The sequence below is a fragment of the Pelodiscus sinensis genome, chromosome 3, assembly GCF_052426305.1.
Source record: "Pelodiscus sinensis isolate ZL-2025 chromosome 3, ASM5242630v1, whole genome shotgun sequence".
In the NCBI taxonomy this organism is placed as follows: Eukaryota; Metazoa; Chordata; order Testudines; family Trionychidae; genus Pelodiscus; species Pelodiscus sinensis.
In genome coordinates this window covers 66,581,105-66,606,840 of record NC_143054.1, presented here as the reverse complement: position 1 = coordinate 66,606,840, position 25,736 = coordinate 66,581,105, and the positions used below count along the sequence as shown (strand labels likewise).

The 25,736-nt window shown below is 39.4% G+C and overlaps 1 protein-coding gene across 8 annotated transcripts in view; it reads left to right on the top strand.

Annotated features, from left to right (window-relative positions):
* Nucleotides 1-24,851, top strand: part of BACH2 (BACH transcriptional regulator 2) — a 257,457-nt gene extending 232,606 nt beyond the window's left edge. For all 8 annotated transcript variants that reach the window (XM_014578684.4, XM_075923895.2, XM_006133289.5 and 5 more), the window contains 3 exons: nt 3,677-5,221; nt 13,848-14,054; nt 17,871-24,851. In XM_014578684.4, coding sequence (XP_014434170.2) covers nt 3,677-5,221; nt 13,848-14,054; nt 17,871-18,350 — 2,232 coding nt within the window. In that variant the 3' untranslated portion in view covers nt 18,351-24,851. The remainder of the gene's footprint in view (nt 1-3,676; nt 5,222-13,847; nt 14,055-17,870) is intronic.
* The last annotated feature ends 885 nt before the right edge of the window (nt 24,852-25,736 follow it).

Here is a 25,736-nt window from a genome sequence, read left to right as displayed (position 1 = left end):
TGATGAGTTACACAAATTTCCATGTACGATTAAAAATAATTCAAGGTGTGGGCCTGACTGTCTCTCTCATCTGCCCTTCATTCAGAGTTTTTTTATATACCGGTATCTTAAAGAAGTGTCTTCCATATTTTCTCCTTTGCATGGCTAGAGCTCTGCTTTTGACATTCTCTGCATGAAACAGAGGTACCAGCTGTCCTGAATTCTGTATTTATCATCTGGCGTTATTAGGACTGAAAGATCAAGTCACCCTGGAAGATAGCTGTATTGTGGAATAAATCAGTTGCAAGGTTTTTTTAGACTATCTACACTGTAGCAAACAACACAGGTGAAAACGTAGTAGAACCACTGAGTGCTTCAATTTGTTTTGCAGTCATTCCCCCTAGTGGTTATGTAAGATAACTATCATGAGAAGCTATTTATTCCAGGGAGTCTCTTCCGATTTCAAATACACTCTCATTTACTGATGGTGTACTCATAGATAGATCATGAGCCAAATCCAAACCACCAGGTGCTTTTGAACAGACCCTGAAATCTTTTACTATATCATTATTATTATTATTATTATTATTATTTTATTATTGTGATTGTTGTTTATTTTATTTATTATTGTCTGTTTGTTTTCTCTGGAGTGTGGACATTGACAATACCTTGACCAGAAATGTGGACCTTCACAAAAAACAATTGACTGCTCCTTATCTACTCCTCTTAGAGACTCATTTTGTAGCTTATCAAGAAAAAATGGCTTCTACATGGCACATTTAAATCACCTTCTGTTTGTACTGGGACCAATCTTATTCAACATATTCTTAAATGATCTGAAGAAGTGGGTAATCAGTAAAGTGGCAAAATTAATAGATGCTACAAAATTACTCAAGCTAGTTAATTCCAAAGCAGAGCAAAAAGTTACAAAGGAATTTAACAAAATTGGGTGACTGGGCAACAAAATGGTAGATGAAATTCAATGCTGATAAATGCAAAGTAACGTACATTGGGAAACATAATCCCAACTATATGCATAAAATGATGGGGACTACATTAGTTGTTACCACTCAAGAAAGAGATCTTGGCATCATTGTGGATAGTTCTCCAAAAACATCCATTCAATGTGAAGCGGCAGTCAAAAAAGCAAACATAATATTGGGAATCATTAAGGGGATACATAATAAGACAGAAAATATCATATCACCTCTATGGAAATCCATGGTACATCCGCATCTTGACTACTATGCGCATATGTGGTCACGCTATCTGAAAAAAGATATATTGGACTTGGGAAAGGTACTGAAAAGGGTAACAAAAATGTTCAGGGATATGGAACAGCTTCCATATGAGGAGGGATTAATAAGATTGGGACTTTTCTGCTTGGAAGAGGGACAACTAAGCAAGGGGATATGATAGCGATCTACAAAATTCATGACTAGTGAGAGAAAGTAAATAAAAAAAGTTATTTGCTTCTCATAACAAAAGAATTAGGAGTCACCAAATTAAATTAATGTGTAAAACAAACAAAAGGAATTGTTTCTTCACAAAGTCAACCTGGAAGTTCCTGCTAAGCTACATAGCCACATAGCTTCCAATTGAGCCCTGCTCAGGAGCTTGGTTACTGCCTCAAACCTAGGGTGGCTGACTCCTCTGGCAAGGAGTTCCACAGGTTGACTACACGCTGTGTGAAGAACTTTCTTTTATTAGTTTTAAAACTGCTCCCCATTAATTTCATTTGGTGTCCTCTAGTTCTTCTATTTAGGGAACTAATAACTTTTCTTTATCGGCCCTCTCCACACCACTCATGATTTTATATACCTCTATCATATCCCCCCTCAGTCTCCTCTTTTCTAAACTGAAAAGTCCCAGTCGCTTTAACCTCTCCTCATATGGGACCCGTTCCAAACCCCTAATCATTTTAGTTGCCCTTTTCTGAACCCTTTCCAAGGCCAAAATGTCTTTTTTGAGGTGAGGAGACCACATCTGTACACAGTATTCAAGATGTGGGCGTACCATAGTTTTGTACAGGGGCAGTAAGGGTATGTCTACACTGCATCCCTAGTTCGAACTAGGGATGCAAATGGAGACAATCGAAGTAGTTAATGAAGCGGGGATTTAAATATCCCGCGCTCCATTAACATGATCTCGCCGGCGCGCTAGTTCGAATCACAGCTGATTCAAACCAGGAAGTGCGCTCCGGGACGCGTTAGTTCGGACTAAAGCCCTTAGTCCGAACTAATTTTACTCCTCATCTTTTTTTGCTTTTCTTATTACATTTTTACACTTGATTTGACAGTGTTTATGTTCCTTTCTATTTATCTCACTAGGATTGGACTTCCACTTCGTAAAAGATGCCTTTTTGTCCCTCACTGCTTCTTTTACATGGTGGTTAAGCCACGGTGACTCTTTTTTAGGTCTCTTGCTATGTTTTTTAATCTGGGGTGTAGTGCAGTGCATCTGAATATGAATGCAAATATATTCCCTATGTGCTGTAATTCGTATTCATGGAAACCAGAAACAATGCAATTCTATTGATTGAGGTAGGGATGTCAATGAGTAGTCAACTAGACAATTAACTGATAAGCCTAGGCTTATTGATTAATCTTGTCAACTACTCGCATCCCCCCCCTTGCTGCCTCTGTATCAGAGGGAGCAAGGATGGGGAGGAAACAGGAGCTGGTCTTGAGGGGAGCCAGCTTAAAAACCCCAGCACTGGCTCTGTGGTGCCACTCTCCCCCACCACACCCCCCCGCACTGCTGCCTCTATCAGAGCTTGGGCCCATCACAAACAGAAGCTGCTCCAGGAGATGAGGAGCAGCCGCTGTGGGGAGCTCAGACCCCTTGCGGACAGAGCCTGCTGCCACCCCAAGCTCCTGCCTCTGTGTCAGAGGCAGCAGTGTATGGTGGCAGGCAGCCAGTCTGTGAGGACACTGGTTTTTAAACTGGCTCCCCTTACAGACCAGCTCCTGCCTGGCACCCTATGCTGCTGCCAGCCCCACCCACGGGGATTATTGAATAGTCATGTAACTGCAAAGATATCATGCGGTTACATGACTGTTCAGTTCCCTGATAGCTAGCATCCCTAGGTTGAAGAGAACTCATTAGCAGTACAAATTCAAAATCTTCCATTATTTATGAAATAGTAACTTGATAAATGATGGCTAGCATAGATTTGATGAAACTTTAGCCTGGTTGCCTTCAAACTAGAGGGAAAAGTTATCATCCGAATTTTCATATAACAATCAGTAAACATTGTTCAAACTTAAGTTACACCTTTATCCTCCAGCCCATTCTGCATCAGAATTAGAAGAAATATACTCTAATTTGTACTGTCTTATTGCAACGCATCATGTTTACAGAGAACTATTAATTCTGATTAACAGTGTGTATGCTAATGTGTATTTTTTACATTTTTATCAGTGTAAATGCCTTGGTCATAGTTCTTTAAGTCACTCAGTCTATGTAATGTTTAGTTCAGCTTGTAATATGAGGTGTAAAAGCAACACCAAGCAGGCAGCATTAATTATTGGAAGTAGCATCATTGCTGACCTGATGAAAGATTAACTGGTACGTTAGAGTATTTATTTATGGATATTAGAGCTGTCAGGTTATCTAACTACACTTGAAAAGTTTGGGACAATAGCTGTGCTGATGATAACACTGTCAATTTTCCTGTTTTGTTTTGTTTTTGCAGGTCACTGCCAGGGGATTTGGTCCGTTGTTACAGTTTGCCTACACTGCTAAGCTGTTACTCAGCAGAGAAAACATACAGGAGGTCATCCACTGTGCTGAATTCCTGCGCATGCACAACCTGGAGGACTCCTGCTTCAGCTTCCTTCAGACTCAGCTGCTGAATGATGAAGATGGCTTATTCCTGTGCAAAAAGGATACCACCTGTCAGAGAATGCACCATGAAGAGAACATTGATGGTGAAGAGGAGGAAACTATGGAATCGGAGACTTCAAAAATATCTTGCCCAAGGGACAGAATGCCTCAAGAACCCTTTAACTTTGAATCCACTAGTTCTGGAGCAGACAAGGAAGAAGGGATGCTGCCTGATTCTGACATGCTGAGAAATAGCAAGGACGGTTTGGACAAAGACGCGGTAACACGGTACCCGAGATATAAGAAATATCAGCTTGCTTGTACCAAGAATATCTGCAACACATCACTCATCAGTACCTCAGGTTTTGCAAGCACATTCAGTGAAGAGGGTTCTGGAAATGGCCTCAAATCAGGACTTGCTGTGGGCCAGATCAAAAGTGAGCCTCAGAATGAGGAAAATGATGAAGAAAGCATAACGCTTTGTCTGTCTGGAGATGAACCTGATGTCAGGGATAAAGAAGGGGATGTTGAAATGGACCGGAAACAGCCAAGCCCCACTTGTGTTGATAGGTCTAAAAGTATGTCCTCTCCTTCCTGCCTAAGGTCTTTCTTCAACAGAACAAAAAGCATAGATTTGGTTGGCTTCCCCAGTACTTCCCAACAGCACTTTGCCAGGAGCCCAGCATGCCCTTTTGACAAAGGGACAACTCAGGGTGACCAGAAAACTGACTACAGCCCTTTCACAGGGAATTATGGACAGTCCCATGCCGTTCAGAAGGATGCTTCCAATTTCACTATGGGATCGCCTCTCAGAGGACCTGGTTTTGAAACACTGTATAAGCAGGAAGGTGAACTGGATAGGAGGAGTGTTATATTCTCTTCAAATGCTTGTGACCAAGTAAACACTTCGGTGCATTCATATTCTGGTGTGAGCAGCTTGGACAAAGACCTCACTGAGACTGTGCCAAAGGGTCTGTGGGCTGGAGGCAGCCAGTCCCTTCCCAGTTCACAGACCTATTCCCACAGTGGACTGACAGCTGATCACTTGCCAGGAAGGATGCGGCCCAACACCAGCTGCCCGGTGCCAATTAAAGTTTGCCCTCGCTCGCCTCCTCTGGAAACCAGAACCAGGACCTCTAGCTCATGTTCCTCCTACTCATATGCAGAGGATGGCAGTGTTGGTTCTCCCTGTAGCCTCCCTCTGTGTGAGTTTTCATCTTCCCCCTGTTCCCAAGGAGCTCGATTCCTGGCCCCTGAACATCAGGAGCCAGGCATGATGGGAGATGGAATGTACAACCAAGTCAGACCCCAGATTAAATGTGAGCCATCCTATGGAACAAACTCCAGTGATGAATCTGGGTCGTTCTCAGAAGCAGACAGTGAATCATGTCCTGTGCAAGACAGAGGACATGAGGTAGGGAATTAAGATAAGTACACATGTAATGGTCATTGTGACCCGTTGACTCAGTCCTTTATTCTCTTAAATAACTTTTGGCATTTGCCCAGCACTTTCTAATTTACAGAGGCAAGGGGTAATGTGTATTCATCTCCTCCTCAGCTGAGTCTGCATGCTGAACAGAGGAGAGATCACAAATAGCTGAGTTCATCTCCTGGAGGCTTAGCACTTAACTGAAATTTTAATATTAAACAAGAAGCAGGTAACAGCTGAGTGATGAGTAAATTTGTGTTCGTACAAATGCTGTCCCCTCTCTTTTTCTTTGTCACCTAGTGATATATATATGTGATATATATATATATAAAGGAATTATATATTTTTCACTCTTAAAACTGTACTGTTTCCTTCAGCCTGCTTTATAGACTGTGATACTATGGTAGCACTTACAGAGCCCAGCCAAGATTAGGACCTTGTCGTGCTAAGCACTGCACTGTATAAACAAAGAGTCCCTGCTCCAAACCACTTGCAATCTGTATGAGGCGCACCCAAGGTGAGAGAAGAACCAGTGCCACAAAGAGGTGAAATGACTAACCTGAGATCACACAGCTGGTCAGTGACAGAGCCAGGAATAGAACCCAGGTTTGCTTCCTTCCAGACTTGTGGTCTGTCCTCTAAACTGTGCAGCCTCACTATGTGTTGCCTTTATTTGCAACCAGGGGGCTTTCCCGCTCATCAAACTTATTACAGTATTTGGATTATACTTCCTGCCTAGGACCTCCCTTTCCTCATAACTGAGGCACACTAGAAGACCATTACATAAAATATCGAGGAATGTTATCCTTGAATTTACAGGAGTTATTGAGGGAAGCAGGGAAAGAATATGGGCCCAAGAAACAAGCTGTGAGTTTCCATGTTCTTCCATCAGTGAGAGAGAAATAGGGTCATTTTACAAAGGCAAAAAGGCTGTAGTGGCAATTTATGAATATGGGGTGAGTATTTCAGGGTAAGTGCATAAGCTTGGTAGATTGAAGGGTATAGTATAGGGCTTGAGAGTTGAAAAGAGAAGAGGTGTTTTTCTGAACTCCTTTAGGGAAACTGAGCAGAGTGTTCTGGAGTAATTTTTGTATGGAACTGGGTATCTGCTGTCCCGGGTCAGACCAATAAAATGTTCACTTGAGACCTGCTGCTCTAGCATAGGAAGCAGATAAGTTCATTGCCTGATTAGCATGGGTTTTGAGAACTTAGGATGAAAAAGAGAAAGGTAGGGACCCAAAAATAATCCAGTATTTTATTTTATCCCTCACTTTCTGTATAAAGTGGTTTAATTTTTCAAAACATCAACCCATTGTTGCTACTTATTGTTATTCTTACCTTCCTCCTGAGGTGTGGTTGGTGCTTCCCAAAACAGCAAGACTTACAAGGAAGAGATTGGAGAGGGTTGTTTTACACTTGGCTCTAAGTAAGGGGTAGTGTGCAGCTGAACAGGCCCGGGACACATCGTGACTTGGAGTCACAATTGATGGCAGTGAAGTATTTTTATAAGTGTGTGCCTTACTTCCCACTGTGTGGTTAGCTTTTGTGAGGGCAGCAGTGGTGTGTTGCAGTGGAGACAATGTTCCTTCTCTTGCCCCTTTTCACCCTCAGAGATATCTGGAGCATTTCACTGGACCAAGAGCCAAGTCCTAAAGCAGCAATGGGTGAGGCCTCATGCCCCTGCATGGCCATGTCACACTCTAGCGCTATCTTAAATGTCACATTTACAGCTGGGAAACAAGACAGCAGGGAGAGAGTTGGAAGAGAGAAAACAGTCATAGCACAGATTCATTTTGTTACTCAGTGAGGGCAAATGCATAGCATGGTGTAGTAAAGAGGCTGGGAGATTGGGATTTTTGTTAGCTTGTTTTAAACGACTAATTAGCTATTTTTGCTGGCTAATTGTGTGTAGATGCTGCAGCAGAGGTGGGTCTGAAGGAGATGAATGAGGAAGATGGGATTGTGGATGGTCTCAGAGCTTTGTATGCATATGGGGTGGCAAGAACAAAAGGAGGGTAACATTTATGGGAGAAACAGGCATATTGGGTATTGACACTGGCTTTAGAATCCTTCTGGCTGCAAGGAGCAGTAGTGGTCTGTTCAATAAGCACTGGGCTGAAGGTTAAGATGCTTGGATTCTATTCCTGATTCTGCCACTGACTTTCCATGTAATGCTGGGCAAGTCAACTCTCTGTGCCTCATGCACAAGTCAGTAATTATGATGTACAATTTGAGATGTATTGATGAAAAGTATTGTTAGTGGGAGTAAATTAATACTCCATGAGGTGGTATTGATCTCCTCGGAACCCAAGTAAGCAACACAAGGTTACAGGAAATTAGATTGTGTGAGCTCTAAGTCCCAGTTCAGATCTTAGATTGAAAAGGGAATTTGAGAGAGAGATTGCAATAGAGCAGCTGATAGAAATACAATGCAATCTCATTTAAGAAGTGTCTTATAATATAGACATCTCAAAATACTCTCTAATATCCGTGTCCCTGGAAGTTAGCCTCTGGGAAAGGTATCAAACAGTGTAAAATACCTAAGGGAGAAGGGTGTTTTTTTTCAAATCATTATGCCTAGGTTTAGTAACTCAGCTGCCATTAAGATCAGAGGGCAGCGCGTGTAACGGTCTGAAATTTTAACCACTGCTGTCAGTGCCTCTTCTTAGGCTTTTAATTGGAGCTTTCTCCAACCTTTACAATGTGCTTTTTGCCCTTTGCTAGCTTTATTACTTTATAGACTGGTCTCTAAGTCCTCAATCTCCATGTAACATCACATGAAATTATTTATAGTTTGTATTTTAAAGTGTAGCTGATGAAATAGTTGAGTGAGTATAATTAATTCCTACTGTCTAAGGGGCCATAGTCTGCATTCCCACTCATGCTGAGCAGTACCTTGCTCCTTGAGTAGTCCCACTGATTGCAATGTGTAGTTGCCTTGATTTCAGGGGACTGCTCAATGTGAGCATGGCTGATGGACTCTGGACCTCAGTTATCAAAATATCTAAGGTCGCTTAGATTTTTGACCGATTGTTCTTGATTTGGGTCCCATCTTGTCATCAGTGCCCAGAAGTGCTGTTAACAGAAATATCATTTCCTGGGATAGTGATAAGGTGAGAAATAAGTGAAAATAAATTTTCTACTTCATTCCTTCAGGTGACTATGCTCTCTAGGGGAATGTGGGCCATGCAAAAGCACATGGCTTATTTTACTAGAAAATCAGATAATACTGAAAATATTTGGTGTGATGAGGGGGGATGCCTTTCTGTTGTATGACTGTCTCTTCCTTTGGAAAGAGTCTTGTGAGTATGACTGAGTTACTGAGACTTTTGTTTTCAGTTAATGTTTGGTAGAAAAAATAGCAGGTGCAAACAGAATTATCCCTGTTACAATGCAGAACAGTTATAAGCACAAAAAGGAGAGACTTTGAGCTGCTGGGATTTTATGGAATTAGCATATTGTTTAATGTGAAAGCCAATTTCCTACAAATCCTTCTCTTCACTCAGTCCTCTCAGCCTCTGGAGAGTAGTTGAAGTCAATTATTGGAATGTAATATGACTGACAAGAATACAACTGTTTTTGCTTCACAGCCAGTTTCCAACAATATTGCTTAAAATAGCTACAAAAATAAGACCATAAATAATGAATCCTCAAGAACAAGGTAGCACATCCAGAGCAGAAACTGTCTCCCCAATGGTGCTTAGCTTTCTTAAAATTTATATTCCTAAATATCCTTTTGCTGTTATAAAATAGTCTGTGTCAACTTGATTCTAAACATCATTTGTAATAAAATGCATTTGTATTTGTTTCATCACACTCTTCTGCATTAGGTAAAAACAAAATCTAAATTCAGGCCACTTTAATGCAATTTCTCTGAAGAGAATACACAAGGACAGAAGGAGTTAAGAGGTTGAGTTTTCCAAGAACTATTAATATCCAGAGAATCACATTTGACATGTCTTTTGTTTCTATTTAAGAAGACTTGCCCATTGGACCAGGGACTCACTTTCCAAAGGGAATTTTCACAGTCTGACACAGTCAGCACATGGCTTGAGCAGCAGTGCTGACTGAGCTGGTCGGGCAGTTGCCCCATGACCAAGCGCCCACATAATAAATAGTGAAAAGACTGACACTGCAGAGGGAGGGGAAAAAGGGCAGACCAGAGTGAAAACTGTTGGCTGTAGAACAATGGCGGATGGATGATAACAATGATTGGCATGCTCCAGGTGGGAGAAGGACTGGCTGGTGGAGCAAAAAGAGACAAGAGTATTTTCAAGAAGGAAGGCAGAGTGAGCAGTCTCTCCATGAGACTAAGGCCACGTCTGTACACGACGGGAGCATTTGCTTCCGTTGGCCTCCCTCTGTGAAGATGGTGCCAAGTTCGGCTTAAGGTAAGCTGACTCCAGCTATGTATTTTATGTAGCTGGAGTTGAGTTCCTTAACCTGACCTTCCAGGTTATGCATGCTTGTCCCACAGATCTCTTGGTTTTCAGCTTGGCAAGTCTGTTTGCCATAGGCTGGAAGGATCCTTGTAGAGAAGGGGAGATTTTGGATACAGTAACCAGTTTGTGTTTCTGAAAGCTTTCACCACAGTACACAGGAACAAATATATCATGGAGTGCATGCGGGGAAAGAGGGTTGTTCAGAAGCCCCAATGTTGGCCTAATGCTGCTCCTGTTGGGAGTTAAGTGACTTCAATGGCAGTCAGCTTAAGCCAACGTAGAACACTTTTGAAAATTCTCTTCTAAATGTCTTTTAGGAAAATACTATCAAAAATAACAACAGTGACTGTATCCTCAGATTGTAACAAATAATTCTCATCCCCATACATACAACAAAAAGTCACTCCTAGGATACAATCCATACTTCCGGTGTAATACCAGGAGCTGCAAGCTGTGAGGCCGTCCATAGGTTGCAGCTTTCAGTTTAAAAAGAACGAGCTGGCAGTTTTGAAGTTATGTAAACACAGCAAACAGCAAGAAAACAAGATTTTGTTCATCTGTTTTTAAAGATGCAGTCATGTCTAGGGTTCCCAACTTTATTACCCTTCCCTGTAGACTCTTCCGTTGCTTTAAGGTTGCTGTTAGGCTCAAGGAGTTTCAGCCACCTTTCTGGCATTTTGTTTGATGAGATTTAGCAGCCCAAGTAAGATGCTCTGGAAATTCAATTAAAGTAAAAAGCTAACGATACTTATTAAATAGGAAAAATTCCAGTCACTGAATGTTCACATCTCTCGTGTGGATTATACTGGGCCTGATTCAGTCCGTTTAGTGAAAGAAAAGCAGTAATTATTACAGTACATGAGCAGTGCAGTAGCAAATACGCTATCCATGCAGGAATTAGCCGGTGAAGCTTGAAAGAATTAATTGATTATGTATGCACTTTTCACTTGCTGATTCACGGGCTGTCCCTATCTATCTAGGTCACTACTAACTTGCTTAGCCATTAGATGTAATGACATTTACACAGGCACTCTCATGGAAATAATGAAGAAAAACTTCCCAAAATCATAAGCAGATTTTAGTTTTCATAAGTGTAGTTTGGCTGTCTTTCCTTTGAACATATCATCCATAATTCAGGAGAGAGATGAATTACAACAATAGCAAAATGGGTTGGCATGTGTAGTGATAAAGACTGCAGTATTTATGAGGTATCTTTGGTGAAGAACAGGGCCTCTGTTCTGATGTAAAAATCCAGCAAAAATAATTGTACAGGTAGATACTTATCAGCTCCCTACTCTAAGTGTATAGCTTCTTGCTGTAGTAAAGAATGGGGCTTCTGTGGATGTTTCTGACTTGAAATATCCCAAACTGTGGCTAGAAAATTGCTTACTCTCTGAAAGGCTGAGTTCAAAAAAGTTTTCATTTTGTTTCAGAAGCAGCTCTTTGTTCTATTTTATACAGCAGGCTACTCACCTTTGAGAGATTGCTGGAGACCAGATCCTCAACCTGAAGGACTCAACATAGCTCTGTTGTAGCTTATGCCAGTCAAGAATCTGCTCCACAATCAGCATAAAGTATAACTATATTATTAAAAATTTTTTAAAAAACAACCAATAGTCCGTAGCACTTTAAGGACTAACAAAACATGTAGAAGGTATCATGAGCTTTCGAGAGCTTTCGAGAGCGTCCAGACTAGCGCGCTGAGCCCACAAACAGCTGTTCAGCTGTTTGTGGGCTCAGCGCGGCAGCCATGTAAATTTAAATGAAGCCGCGATCATTTAAATCGCGGCTTCATTTGCCTTTGCCAAAAAAACAAATCTACGTGGCTCCGTCGACGGAGCCATGTAGTTTAGACGTACCCCTAATGTCAAAACATGAATGTAAAAGCCTTATTTTCCTATTTAAACTGCAGCGTCTTCCAAAGGAATCCACAAACTGCTTTTCCAGGCATTGGCTGAGTCTTAAGATCAAACTACATGACACTGTTTACTGTCCAAAGGGTATGAAAGGGAAATCAAACATTCTTATCATTAGGTAGTAGTCTGCAAACAAGGTAGTCCACATCACCATGTCTGAGGTCAATCTCTGTCAATATAAACAAAGCACTGTTTTCCCTGTCAGCACCTACTTGGCATTTTTTCTTCCATTAAACTGATCTGCAGTGTGATGCCCTGTAATATTAAGCATTGTCTGAGCCATAGTTTCATGGGGGGCAAAGTTCTTTGCATGAAAACTGTGTGAAAGGATACAGTGGGAAGCTTGTACCAAGTTTCACGTGACTGGGGCTTGGAGATAAATGGAACAATGACATCAGAATGCATGGAATGGAAAGCCAACAAGAAAGAAGTGAGGAAATTGCTGGCATGTTTGCTGATGTGGACAGATTAAATTATCATGAATGCCAAAGTGTGTTTTTCTATGTACGGGTCCTTAGCAAACTGTTGTATGTAAACAAACTGGTAAAAGATGTTTTCATTTTATAGTTATCCCTGTATTTAATCTCTTTATTGCCATATATTTTAAAGTGCACTGGTTAAGGATGTTAATTACATGTTTGAATATCAGAGGAGCCTTTTCACCAGAATTTTTAGGTTGGCTAGAGAATTTTCTCTGATAGCCAATTGTTAACTATACATTCTACTTCAAATAAGAGTTGAACTATACAATCACATCTGATGAAGTGGGTTTTACCAATGAAAGCAAATATATTTGTTAGTCTCTAAGGTGCCAAGGGACTGCTCATTGTATAATCACAGTAAAAGTTAAATGTTTACTGCCACCTTTTGGTCAATATAGGTATGACACTAAAAAGAAACCCTGTTGGTCCCAGGATATTAGGGAGAGAAGATGGATGATTCTGTATCTTTTATTGGACCAACTTGTGTTGGTAAGAAAGACAAGCTATGTGGCTAAGAACCTAAAGAAGAACTTTATGTTAGCTTGAAAGCTTGTCTGACTAACAAGAAAATAAGTTATTTGGCCTTTTTGCACATAACTTTCATTTGTCACACAATTATGTGAAACACAGTTTTTGTGACCAACATTTTTTTTTATTTCAATCTATCCATCAATATTCCCTTTGCATAGACATATTAGCTGTTTCAAAGACTGTGTTCACAGCTTTAATTTCCATAAGAACAGCCATCCTGGGTCAGACCAGTATCCTTTCTTCCAACAGTGGCCAACGCCAGGGGCTCCAGAGGGAATGAACAGAATGGGTAATCCTCAAGTGATCCATCCCCAGTTTTCGGGTTGATGGTTGATAATTAAAGCATATTCAGTAAGAACTGTGGGAGAAAGGATAGAATTTCCAAAATAAAATAAAAGATGACTAGTGTGTCTTTATTCAGCTGTGGCATCAAAGCAAGGGTACAAGAGCTTAAAACAAATGTTTGTTTCAATTTCAATTACTGGGGTTTTAGATTTGTTCTAGTAAATGTGACTTGGTCCTATAATTTTTATTGGAATTTTAGTAAATGTATTTTTACATACATTAGTAAAGAAAGAAAAAGGATTTTTTTCAGTTACTCTGACCCTTCTAAATGACATGGTGTGCTGTTAATTGGACTGATTGTAAAATCAATCCTAGCTGCTGTTATGTATAACTTATGATCACATTTATGTTTTAGATTGCGTTTTTAACATTGCAGCTAATCTGGGCTTTAGTTTTTGCAGATAAAACTCCTATCTCAAAGTTGGACCAAATCTTGTGAGGAATTTGGCATCTTCTACCCGCATGGAAATCAATAGCTATTAACTGCTCCCAAAACACATTTACCACTGGAGAGGTTTAGGCTCCATGTTTGTGCAGGAGAGTCTATGAGAATTCCTTTGAAGTACTATTTTCATAGGCCCAGGTTTTTAGCAGATGCAAATCAGAAAAGCAGTGTTGATTTTAGTGGAACTACATTGGTTTACAGCAGTTGATAATCTGGCCCAAATAATTTATTTCCCCCACAAAATCAAATATAGGGCAGCAATAAGCTTTGGTGGATTGATTAGTTTGTTAGCTTTGATGAGCTGTTGATTGTTATCAAAGAGATTATGAAACTTTTGCAATTCTATTTGTTTGGGGGGAAAACAATTAAGTGACTTTTACAACATTGTTCCTATTGCATTAACCAAGCAAATTGTAACTTTATTGGTTGGTGTTTGTTCTTTTGTTTTAGGTGAAGCTTCCTTTTCCTGTAGATCAAATCACAGATCTTCCACGGAATGATTTCCAGATGATGATAAAGATGCACAAGTTAACCTCAGAACAGTTAGAGTTCATCCATGATGTTCGCCGGCGCAGTAAGAACCGGATTGCAGCTCAGCGCTGCCGCAAAAGGAAATTGGACTGTATTCAGAACTTAGAATGTGAAATCCGCAAATTGGTGAGTTACTTGCCTCAATTAAATCTGATAATGGGGCTCTCTGTTAACGATGGATAAATATTCAAAACAATTCCAATACTGGTTTTAGTTAATTTACGCTCAGTGAAGTAAATCACAATAACCAGCTTCCTTTTATTTTTCAAGGCAAATAGTTGAGTGAGGTTTTTTTGTTTGTTTGGGTTTTGTTGTTGTTGTTGTTGTTTTGGTTTTGAACCAAAGCAATTACACTTCATCTAGATTCACACTTGCATACTCATGTCACTAGTTATGTCAATCAAAATACCTTATTGACAGCATCAAAGACAGTGCTGTGCATAATGGGAAGGAGGGAATATGTTCCTTCATTTTATTTAATTTCAGTACAAACAAACTAAAGTTTGCAGTGATACTTGATTTAGAATGTCAAGCACTGAACTGGAAATCTGAAATACCAGAGTGTCTCCATCTCCAACCAACCCTCTCTGTGGTCTTGTATAAGTCACTTTAATCTTTATGCCTTAAATCTTCCTATCTGTGAAATTATAATTTTGAACATCCTCTCACAAATGCTGTGGGGATTAACAAGATGATGTCTTTAAAATCTTCAAATATGCAAAATGTTTGTAGACCAAGATTATTAGTAGTAGTAAGATGGAGTATATTGCTCAGTTACGTGGAATATTGTCCACGTGAAATTAATTTCTTATGCTTAGTACAGGGTTCTTTTTTTTCCTGACTGTTTCAGCTTAGCACAAATTATCTTCAACTTCTTAACTTAGAAAGTAGACTGAAAATATAGCAAAGAAACTGTAAAAGCTTTAAGACATAGAATCTAAAGATACCCAGAGAAATGAGAGCTACATAGCAATAACACTAGAAGATACCTGAAACCAAAGTAATACTGTCCCAACCTCACTTCCAGAGTTTCATTTCATGGCTATGAACTGATCAGAAAGCCTCATCTTCTGGTCTGCAATAGCGCTGGCATGAAGGATGACATTAGAAAACATCTTCTGTTCTAACACTTTTGCTTTTTTCCCTAACATATTCCATGCATTTTTTACTCTACAAAATACATTAAAAGAACTAAATGAAGCATGAAGTTAAGAAATGCCAAAATTAAAAGAGCTAACACAGCCTTAATTCTGACATTTTGAATATATGCATTGCAAGACAATGTTCAATTTCAGGATCGCACATTAACTTTTGCCTAAGAAAACCAGTAGCAAAACTCCTATTGACTTAAAGGCTCAAGGCCTTTATTTGAAATTAATTTGTCACATGGTGATCAATAAGTTCCCATTTCTTCATGTATATAGTGTCACCTGGAGTGCTTTCTTTTTTAATTAGAATGGAATTATTTTCATTGTCCTTATTTCCCAGTCCTCAGCAACCAGCACCTTCCCTAGGGATATGGGAGGCCTGGGGACAACCCCTCACTGTACCCCAGCCCCCCCCTCGCTTCTTTCTGCCTCTGCCCTGCCCCACTTCCCCGCTTCCCCCCAAGTTCCACCTCTTATTCCATTTCCTCCTACCCTCATTGCACCACTTACCTCAAGCACCCTCTCCCGAGTGATGTTGCCTGAGAAATTGCCAGGGGGCCTGGCACTGGCAGCAGTAGTCAGGCCCACCCCTGCACTCACTGTGACAGTAGGAAGCGGAGCAGCCTGGACCAGCCTACTCCACTGCATTGGATCCCAGACATGTGCCTTGGAGGAGTGGAACAGGCTGGGGCTAGGTCACTCCGCTTTCCATGGCTCCCGCTACTGCTAGTGAGTACGGGGTGGCTCAACCCCTGCTGTGCTGGCCCTGGGCCCTTCTAGTTAATCCCCCAGTCCACCCAAGCCTCTGCAGGGTCCCCCAAGCATGGAGCTCAGAGCAGCCACCCCAAACTATCCTCTGCTCTGTCAGCAACCTCCTTTAAACTGGGGGGGGGTAAGGACAGACACAGTATGAAATGTTATTCCCTGTTCATAACATTGCGCGCTTCTCTCAGAGACCCATCCATCCACCCACTTGTTCTCTCCCTTGTCTGCACAATTATATTATACACTTCCTTACATAATTTATTCATTTCAAGATGCACTTGGGCATCTGTTTAGTTTTTATGTTTTGTTGGTGGATTTATCAATATTTTGGCAGGTGGTGTTCTTTTTCATGTAAACTGTTCTCTTTGTCTCTCTCCCATTCTCATGGCTGTGTAGAAACCTTGATTCTGATGATGGGTCTGAAACTGACATAATAAATTGATGCCCATTGTCATGTTCCAGCTAACTTTCATGCATGTACTTTCTTAAACAATAAACAGCATCTTCAATATATCTCATGAATTACTGGGTGAAATTCAGCACCCTGTGTAACGGAGGCAATCAGATCAGATGATGATAATGGTCCCTTCTGGCTTAAAAATCTGTTGTACATAATTTCAGGCCTTTTCTTTACATTTTATCAGCTTTTTCATTTTGACAATATTTTTCATTGAGAGAAACCCTCAGGTCTTCTTTAGAATATGTGCACACACGTGTGTGTGTGTGTGTGTGTGTGTGTGTGTGTGCGCTCACTCAATTTATCTACGAAGCAATACAAGTTGTCAGACACGTATCACCATGATTCTCCACTCTTTGCACTGGCTTCCCATTGAACATAGAGTTCAGTCCAAGGTCTTTGTCCTGATTTTCATAGCTCTGAGTGAAAGGTCCTGGCAACTTGGGACTGTCTCTCTAGTCCTAACTACAGATGCCCAGAAGAGCTTTGTGCCGCTGGAATAATGAAACTGTTGTCTAATGAGAAAAGATTTATGAGCACAGGAAACAGTTTACACCCAGCTTCTGGAACTTGCTGCCAAACAATGGAACAGTGACCACTAATTTTGCTACATTCAGAACAAATTATGAAACCCAGCTTATTTTCTTGCTTATACCTTAATAGTTTTCTACATTAATAAAAACAAACAAACCTACAAGTTGCCCTTGCCAGAAGGGAAAGAAGAGAGATCTCACTGGTGTATTTATTTGTGGGACTTGTTCCAATACGGTAATGATTGGTGCCAATAGAAGAGGAGGGAGCTTAGATAAATAATGCAGGGGTCATGTGTGACCCCAGTTCACTAGTTCCTAATGGCTAACATAGAAGACTTGCTAGTCTAATTAATGCATAATGAAATTAACTTGTGGTGCATGAAGGCAGCATGAGGCCTTCTGTATCACATAGGACTCATTAAAAGATTTGCCTATGCACTACATTTTTCATGGGAGACACACTGCCAGCTGCACATAGGCAGGAGCAGAAGGCCACAAAAGGAGAAGGCTCTGGCAGTAACCACAGGATCACTTTTACATTAGAGCTTGTGGTCCACACAACTCATGCAGAAGAGCTACCGTTACTTGTAGGCTGGAACGTAAACCGCAGGGGGAATGCACAGTTGTCTCATCATAGACTGACCTTTGGCTTTCGGGTGAATTTTACTTCCCCAATCCTTCTTAGAACCCAGTTTGTCTGACTTTATACAGATAGTGGATTTCTCCCATAAAAAATAGTTCTGTTCCAAAAGCGTGTATCATGTGACCACAGTATGACAAAAACAGCTGCCATCCAGGAATTGGCAGCTATATTCTCTTCAAACCAATCATGTTGCTTACATGCTGCCATCTGCAAAAAGTGCATGCAGAACAGGTAGACAACAAAGCATTGCATGTGTCTGTGACTTACCCTGTGCCACACAAAATCGGAAGGTGGTCTGTGATTTTTACTGGTTAAAGCCATATGTAAAATGGGACTCAAGCCTTAACTGCAGTAAGTGGCCTTTCCTGAAACTAAGATACCTTCTTTCTTTTTCAGGTGTGTGAGAAAGAGAAATTACTCTCTGAAAGGAACCAGCTGAAAGCATGCATGGGAGAATTGTTAGATAACTTCTCATGTCTTTCCCAAGAAGTGTGTAGGGATATGCAGAGCCCTGAACAGATCCAAGCCCTGCACCGATATTTCCCTGTTCTCAGGCCTATGGATCTGCCAACAGCCACCAATATCAACCCTTCACCAACTGGAGTAGAGCAAAACCTAGTGACACCCCAGTGTGTTGGGGAAGGCATGCAGTGCTGCTCAGAGCAAGACTCCGTGCAGCTAGGCGCTCACTGGCTACCTAACAACGTCTCAGAAAATTGTACAGCCGGAAGAGGGCTTGATGGAGCTGACCAAGGTACTTACTCAGAAAGAGAGCTCCCTCTAGAACAGAGTAGCCAAACAGTGACAGTAGACTTCTGTCAGGAAATGACTGATAAATGTACAACAGATGAGCAGCCTAGGAAAGATTACACCTAGTGACTTGTAACCTTACATTACACCTGGTCAGGTGTTCTTCAGTCAGCCAGTGGCAGTATTCATTTGTTGTCTAGAAGAACGTATTTGGTGCACACTACAGTGGTCTTAGCAGCAATACTGTTTTTAAGTATTCCCTCCTCTCTACAAGCAGGAGTTATCTTCACAATGGTGCTATCCCTTGCTCAGGCAGGGAATTAAACAGTGGCAACACTGTCTGTTTTTGTATGTTAATTTCAATCTTAACAGGGATGGACATAACACCTCTGAGGACCCAACTGCAGCTTTTTTCTCAGTGGCCCATGTCACAAAACCCTAACTCAGGAATTTCCTCTGAATGTTCAATTTTTCATTGAAGACAGCTTCTTTACACATCAAAGTTTTATAGCTAAACTGTACATATTATATATAATATATATAAAATATATATATCCATATGCAAAAGTCCCTGCATGCCTCAATTTTTCTCATTCTACAACTGGAAACTTTCATTTATATTGTATAAACAAGTTCCAACATTCCTTTTTTGTCTTTGATGCTAGAACTAGTTTGGTAACTTGTTACATGATTTTTTTTGCTTAGTTCACAGTTCAGCAATATCATTCAGTTTGTACTTATTTATACAATTTTAGTGTTGGAAGCTTATCTGAGATTTTTATTATAAACAAGTTTTTGGTTTTGGCACAGCCATTTTGTGCCATTTGAGCAATGTGGATTTATTTTATTTTCTTGCAGATACTGTACAGTAATGGTCAACTTTGCCACTTGCACTGAGTTTCTGGTCAAACCTCTTTTCATAATGAAGTTGTGACTTCAGTATAACTTGAGTATACTGTACTCTTTGCTTTATAGTTGAAAAATAATAAAGTTTTAGCTAATATTAAAAACACTCAGGAGATGATTATGTAGGAAGAACAATCTTGCCAAATGCTGAATTCACCATATAATGTGTAAAAGAATATCTGCTTGAATATTTTTATATTCTTTCTCTTTCCCTGACAAAAAGTTTAAATGCTGTTAATTATACTTTTGGACTCCTATCCAGTAAGGTATATTTTGCTCTTTAATAAAATATAACAAGCACTTGTTCCTAAATTGGGGTCCAAAGTCCTCCAAGCAGATTGAAGTCAATGGAAACACGCTCACCAATTTTAATGGGTTTTGGATTAGATCCTAAATCTGCACCTCTTCCCAGGCAAATAATATCTAGTCATACATCTAGTGGTCCTCAATCTACTTACCATAAGGGCCACATACGTAATTCTTTCTGTTATGTGGGCCACATCACACATTATATATATCTGTTTGGCCCCAAGGATGTCACATGGGCCATGGCTGTGTGCTGATTGGGCCTCAAGCAGGCTGCAGCCCATTGATATAGTCCCTTTGGCCCTGATTTTGATTTCCCACTAGTTTTACACAGGTATATTCCATTTACTTCTGTAGACTTACTCATGATTCTCACCAGTGTGAAATCAAAATCAGACCTGTAGAAATCTGTCTGACTAGTTGTATAGGAAACAATTGAAAGATGGAAGTCCATAACTGAGACTTGCAGATATTTGCTTACAAACGTCAAGTGAACACTGTATCCTGCAAGGAGCAAAACATACCTGATTTGATTGCTTACCCTTTGAAGTGTTGTGTTATAGAACCCTCTTATTCTATATCATTGCCATCAGCACAAGTCGGCTGCTAAAAGAATGCTGTCTCAAAGGAGACTGCTCAGAGAATTGGCTTAATTGCAACTGTATTGAACTTGTATCTCAAGTGATCAGGTAAAACAGGTGATCAGTGAATGATAGCGTGTGACAGCAGCTTTCCAAACATAACATCTATGTACAGCATAAACAGAAAATCGTCCTCCTAACATTTTTATTTTTAATTAGTAGTAGTAGTATCAGTATTACTATTATAAGTGTATTGAATTTTATTTTGTGGTTCTTTGCCCTGTCTGCGCCAGGGTGTGTGGCTAGTACTGAGGCTTATCCTGGACAACACCACCCATGCTCTACAGGTGCACATTTATTCACGCTTGTTGCAAAATTGACCAGCTGGGCACACCTGTTTGAAAAGCAGCTTTTCACAAGCACTATGTGACAATAGGTTCTATTGTTCTAATGTTTACACTAGGGGTGTGTCCTGGTGCTCTTTTGAGGCGCTCAGTGAATCAGCATCTTTTCCTGGAGGAGGAATCAGCTCCCTCTCTCCTCTCTTTTTGTGTTGAGATTGTGCTCATGGGCCGTAACAGACTTGCCAATCTAGCTTCTGCTTTCTTCTCCCAAACGACAGTAGCCTAGCTACAGAGGAGGAAATGCAAATAGCATGTGCCATGTTTGTTGAAAAATGTTTTTCTGCATGTACAAAGAAATTAGTATATAACGTAGGACATGTGGTTTTTTTAAAATCCTAATTCATGTTTAAGTATTAACCATTTCTGTGCAAAATCCTTATTTTTAAATGTTCAAAGATATCCAAATGCCACAAATTCCCAATTCACATGTTTGAAAAGGGGGGAAATCATCCTTTCTTTTAAAAGATGCAGATCAAAATATATTTGGAACACTTCCTGCCAACCCCAGCCAGTGTGTGCAGGAAACTGTGCTAGAAGCTCTTGGCGGGGGAGGGGGTGATTTTCCTTTGAATTCATTGACGTTGCAGAGCAGCTCCGTGTTTTGCAGAGAAGTCTTGTTTCTGTGAGACCATAGTGAAACTAGAGTTTAAATGTGAATCACATTATAGTGTCATAACTATTTTTTGTCAACTGACAGTATTTTAAAGACGTTTCTGTTGCCTTTTATTTTTAAGTGGCTTCCCATATAGATAGACACAATGTTTTATGAGTATAAAACCAAGTTTGAACTAGCTTCCTGTCATGAAGATTTGCCCTGCTAATGACTCATGTGCAACTGGTACTCTTGACCTCATTCCAATGGTTACAAACAAACAAACAAACAAAGTCATCCACAGAACATATGCTGCAGCTCTTGGGATTGATTCGGCTTGTTCTGGTGCCGGGCTTCCTGATTTTCTTTTTCATGGGAACTGATACTTAAAACCACTGCTCAAATAAGAGTCTCTCTCTCTCTCTCTTCCTCTCTCCCTTCAAGCTTGTCATGTTTGATTTCATTCTTCACCATCAGAAGTAACTGATTTGTCATTGCTTCGTTGACCTATATTTACGCATGTATGTTTTTGCTATTGTGAACCATTTGGCTCTCAAAACTGTTATTGGTTAACTTTAAAAGGGAAACATCTAGGAGAATTAGCTTCACATCTGGACACTGGTTGAATTAACATTCTGTAGTGAGATATTAAAACAGTTGACCAAAAATGCAATTGAAAAAAGGAAACTACAATATTTAGCAAACTAAGAGGGTTAGCCAACAAAAACATATCTTTTTAAATATGGATCATGCAGTTATTCATAAAGAAAGCAGCAGCTTCTGGTTTCTAATAAATTGTTTTGAAACTTTGTGCTAGATACAGTTGGTCTGCCATCTTGAATTCTGCACCAACATAGCACATGTGAGAATTTTTGAACATCTAGCTTTGTCCAGTCTACATCTAGTTCTCCTTTTTATTTACCTTTGCTATACTTGTATTGCCAGAAAACCTCATTTCATTTAGGCTTATTATACTTGTGTCAAATGAGTACTACATTATATAATGTATTGTTTCTCTGCGTTATCTGGAGGTGCCTTGGAAGTAATTTAAGTTAATTAAAAGCTGATTCTGGAACAAAGAGGTAGCGTAAAAAAAAATCAGCCACGTTATCAGGACATCCCAGTATGTATATCACGGACTTCCTAACATATGATGACTCAGGCGTCAGAATTTGATGCTGCAGTATAAAAACTATTATTTTATATATTGTATGTGTAATTTATTATATGTCTTTCTAAGGGTATATGCTGCTTTTAAGATGCACTATATTTTTGGATCTAATCCTTGTATTTCCCCCCTCCCAAGGAATTAAAAAATGTTGTGTTGCAAAGGCAAACCACAGTGATTAGTATGCCAACTGCTATCTCTCTTTAAAAGAGAGAGTGGGAACTAGATAAAAGTAACTTTGTCAAATAGAATAACTGGCTGCCAGATAAATTAATAATGCTGATAGTATGATTGTTAATCCTAACTTCAACACTGTCAAGTCTTTTATGTTAAGAATCTTAAATAGAAATGTGTATTTGTATAGTTAGATTTTTAATATTTAACCTTGTGATTGCCAATTAAAGAAAACAAACCTGTATGTGAGAGTTGGCATAATCGTGTAAGAGAAAATTTGGTCCTTTAAAGAAAACATGATGAAACTCTGTATTTCCAGAAGCTATCACATCCTCACCTAGTCATATATTCCATTGCTATTTATGTTAAAATAGAAATAAGCCTTGATTAGATAATAGAACTACAGAATATTGTACCATAAGACATAGGAAATATTAGTCAAGCCTACACTATCTTGCATTCTAATTTACATCAAATTCTTTGCAGTTCAGCTGATTAACTTCATTTAAACGAGACGCAATTTTTTTCATCTCCAACAATTTGAAATCTGTTTTATGATGATTTGTTAGTAGGTCCTGTAGTCTACATTTGCATCATGTTTAATGTCTATCTTTTAGGATCTGTCTAGAGAAGGTTTAGCTGCAGTAAGTGCAATGGAGTTGATGATGTAGCCAAGAGGAGCTGCTGAGTTTGGGATGTCTTATTTTTATCTAAAATAAGGTGCAGCTAAAAAGATTAACATATAAATTTACATTCTCTTGCCTCCTACAACATATAATGTGTATTTTCTCTACACATTAAGGTTATATTGTAGTTTGTCTCTGCCAAGACAATCTAAAATTTAAATACATATATGATTACAGTTTGTGTGTGTTCACCTGTTTATAATACATATTTGTAAATTTATAATACTGTTTGGAATATTTCATGACTCAGGCATCATACCTGATGCTGCAGAATACTATATATGTATATACATGTGCATTCAAAAAGTGTCTCTTTATATTAAAAATCTATTGTTGGTGGATTGTAGAATAATAAGTTATTCTCTTTAGAGTGAAAGATATAATGGCATTATTTGCAATGGACAAAATGTACAGTATTTTCCTACACTCCACCAGGATAGGTAGTATTTATATCAAATTAAAACTAGTGTTATGTTTTTTTACTGTAATACACATATAAAGCTGCCATTGGGCAACTAAATTAATTTTTTTTTTTTTTTTGGCAGTGAGGAATCTTTAAACACGTTTTAAAAACTGAGACATTATAATTAGCCAAATCAAACCATAGGAAAATTAACCATTGGGTAAATCCCATCCTTATTCTGGTTTTTGTTAAATTTATATGAAATCTACCCACATGATTAAAAAAACTCACATGCAGTGCAGAAATTGTCCCTATGGGCCAAATAAGGGCATGCAGAAAATAACTGACTCAGAAAGAATGAATATAACAGAATTTGTCAGTATTTGATCACCTTGGTTTCTTAGAACTAGAGAGAGCTCCAAATCAAACCGTGGATCCAAACCTCTCCTGACCTTTGGGTCCAGTATTTGAACTCGAGGTCTAGATTTTGCAGATGGGCCCATCTCTATAATAGAGCCAAACCAACAACCCTGTGGTGTGATGAGTGAGCTATTATTATCTGGATTGTTGTTCTCTATTGGACCTATCATACTTAGAACACTGCATTTTTATTAAGACAATGTTATCCTATATTTGACCTATAATCAAGAGAATTTTACCTGTATAGATACTGTATTTGCTACCCTCATGCTCTGAACGAAAGTATCTGGATCCTTCAAACTAGCAGAAATTATACTAAACACTTTGGTGATCTTTGATGCTTTGTTGTTTGCTATTAATTTCAAATATCTTTTTGGTTTCAAGGGTGGAATTGCCCTAAGAGTTTGTTCCAGAACCAGTTGGATACAAGTGCACCTCTAATATATGCCTTACAGATTTCAGAGGCCATATTCAAAACAGGGTTTTATCAGTGTATGCAAGGGGGTACAAACCCCTCTTCTCTTCCTCCACAGGTCAAACAGTATATGGACAGTTTTCACACATATCTACCTGTATAATCCTCTGTACCTCTCATAACTGGTCAATGACTGTAACAGGTTACATCAGGTGTTTTTTCTACATACTTTTTACACAGATTCTATGCGATTAATGTAACTTAATTCAATGCATCATTTTATTGTACTAGTTCTTAAGCTTGTCTTTATTATTTTTTTCTAGGTGACTGTGGTTTCTTGTGATTTTTATTGTATAAATGAGATGGCTGTTGATGCTTATTCTCTGTTACTAAGAATTTTTACCTTTTTGGAAAAAAAAAGCATTGTTATGAACTAATGAATTTAAAACTTCATTTACTCATTGTAAATACAGTATTGTGCAAAAAAAAAAACCTTTCCATTCATTTGAATTGCTAGTGTTAACTGAATTTTGTCTAGACACCATTTCTGTTGAAATAAAGACATATCATTATGTAGTGTATATCAACTTTTCTTGCCTCTGAAATTGTCATATTTATTAATGCAAGTATAATAGTTTAGTTTCTGGAGAAGTTACGAAATGTGGTTAATTTTGACCACAGGACAAAACCTCCACTCTTTTAGACCCAATTCCGCATGTCTGATTATTTGCGCAGCTGGTAGATCAGTTGGAGGCGTGTTGATGTAGTGTATTGGGTAACTCACATAACTATGTCACCATAATACTGATTCAAGCTAGTTCTGCTCATCCTCATTCTCAACATCACTTAAGTAGGCGCTGTAATATTTTTTAATAAAACTGTTTCTATGGAAATGCAAAGCAAAGCAAAAATTCCAATGCAGAGCAAATCAGGGACCAAAAATCCCTGCAGCATTTTCAACCCAAACACTGCAGCATTCCACTAACGAGTAGAAACCTGGAAATGAGATGGGTTGACTTGTTAGCATTGCTTAAGCAGAGAGGAATTCAAAAAATAAACAGTGTAAACTAAAGAAAGTAAATTGTATTGTTTTAATGTTAAGGTTGTGGTAATTCAGACAAGGAAGTTTTACTGCAGTTTTTTAATTTCTGATGGCTACAAGCACCCCCATAATAGTAAAATTGCCAGAAGGAAAAAGACCACAATGTGAGCTGCCTGCAATCCCAAATCCAGCTGGGAGCCTGGAAGTGACAAGCACAACCAACAAAGGCCTTGATACAATTTGAATTAAGAGCATGCTCAGTGATTTGCTGAGTCAGGGCCCAAGTGGGTGTGACCTAGCCAGGCCCGCTGGGTGACGCACATTACTTCAACACTCTTCCCAGGAGGCCTCTGGGGGTAGGGATGTAAAATACAGTCACTTAACCTCATGAATCCCTATCAGTTACTCAACTATT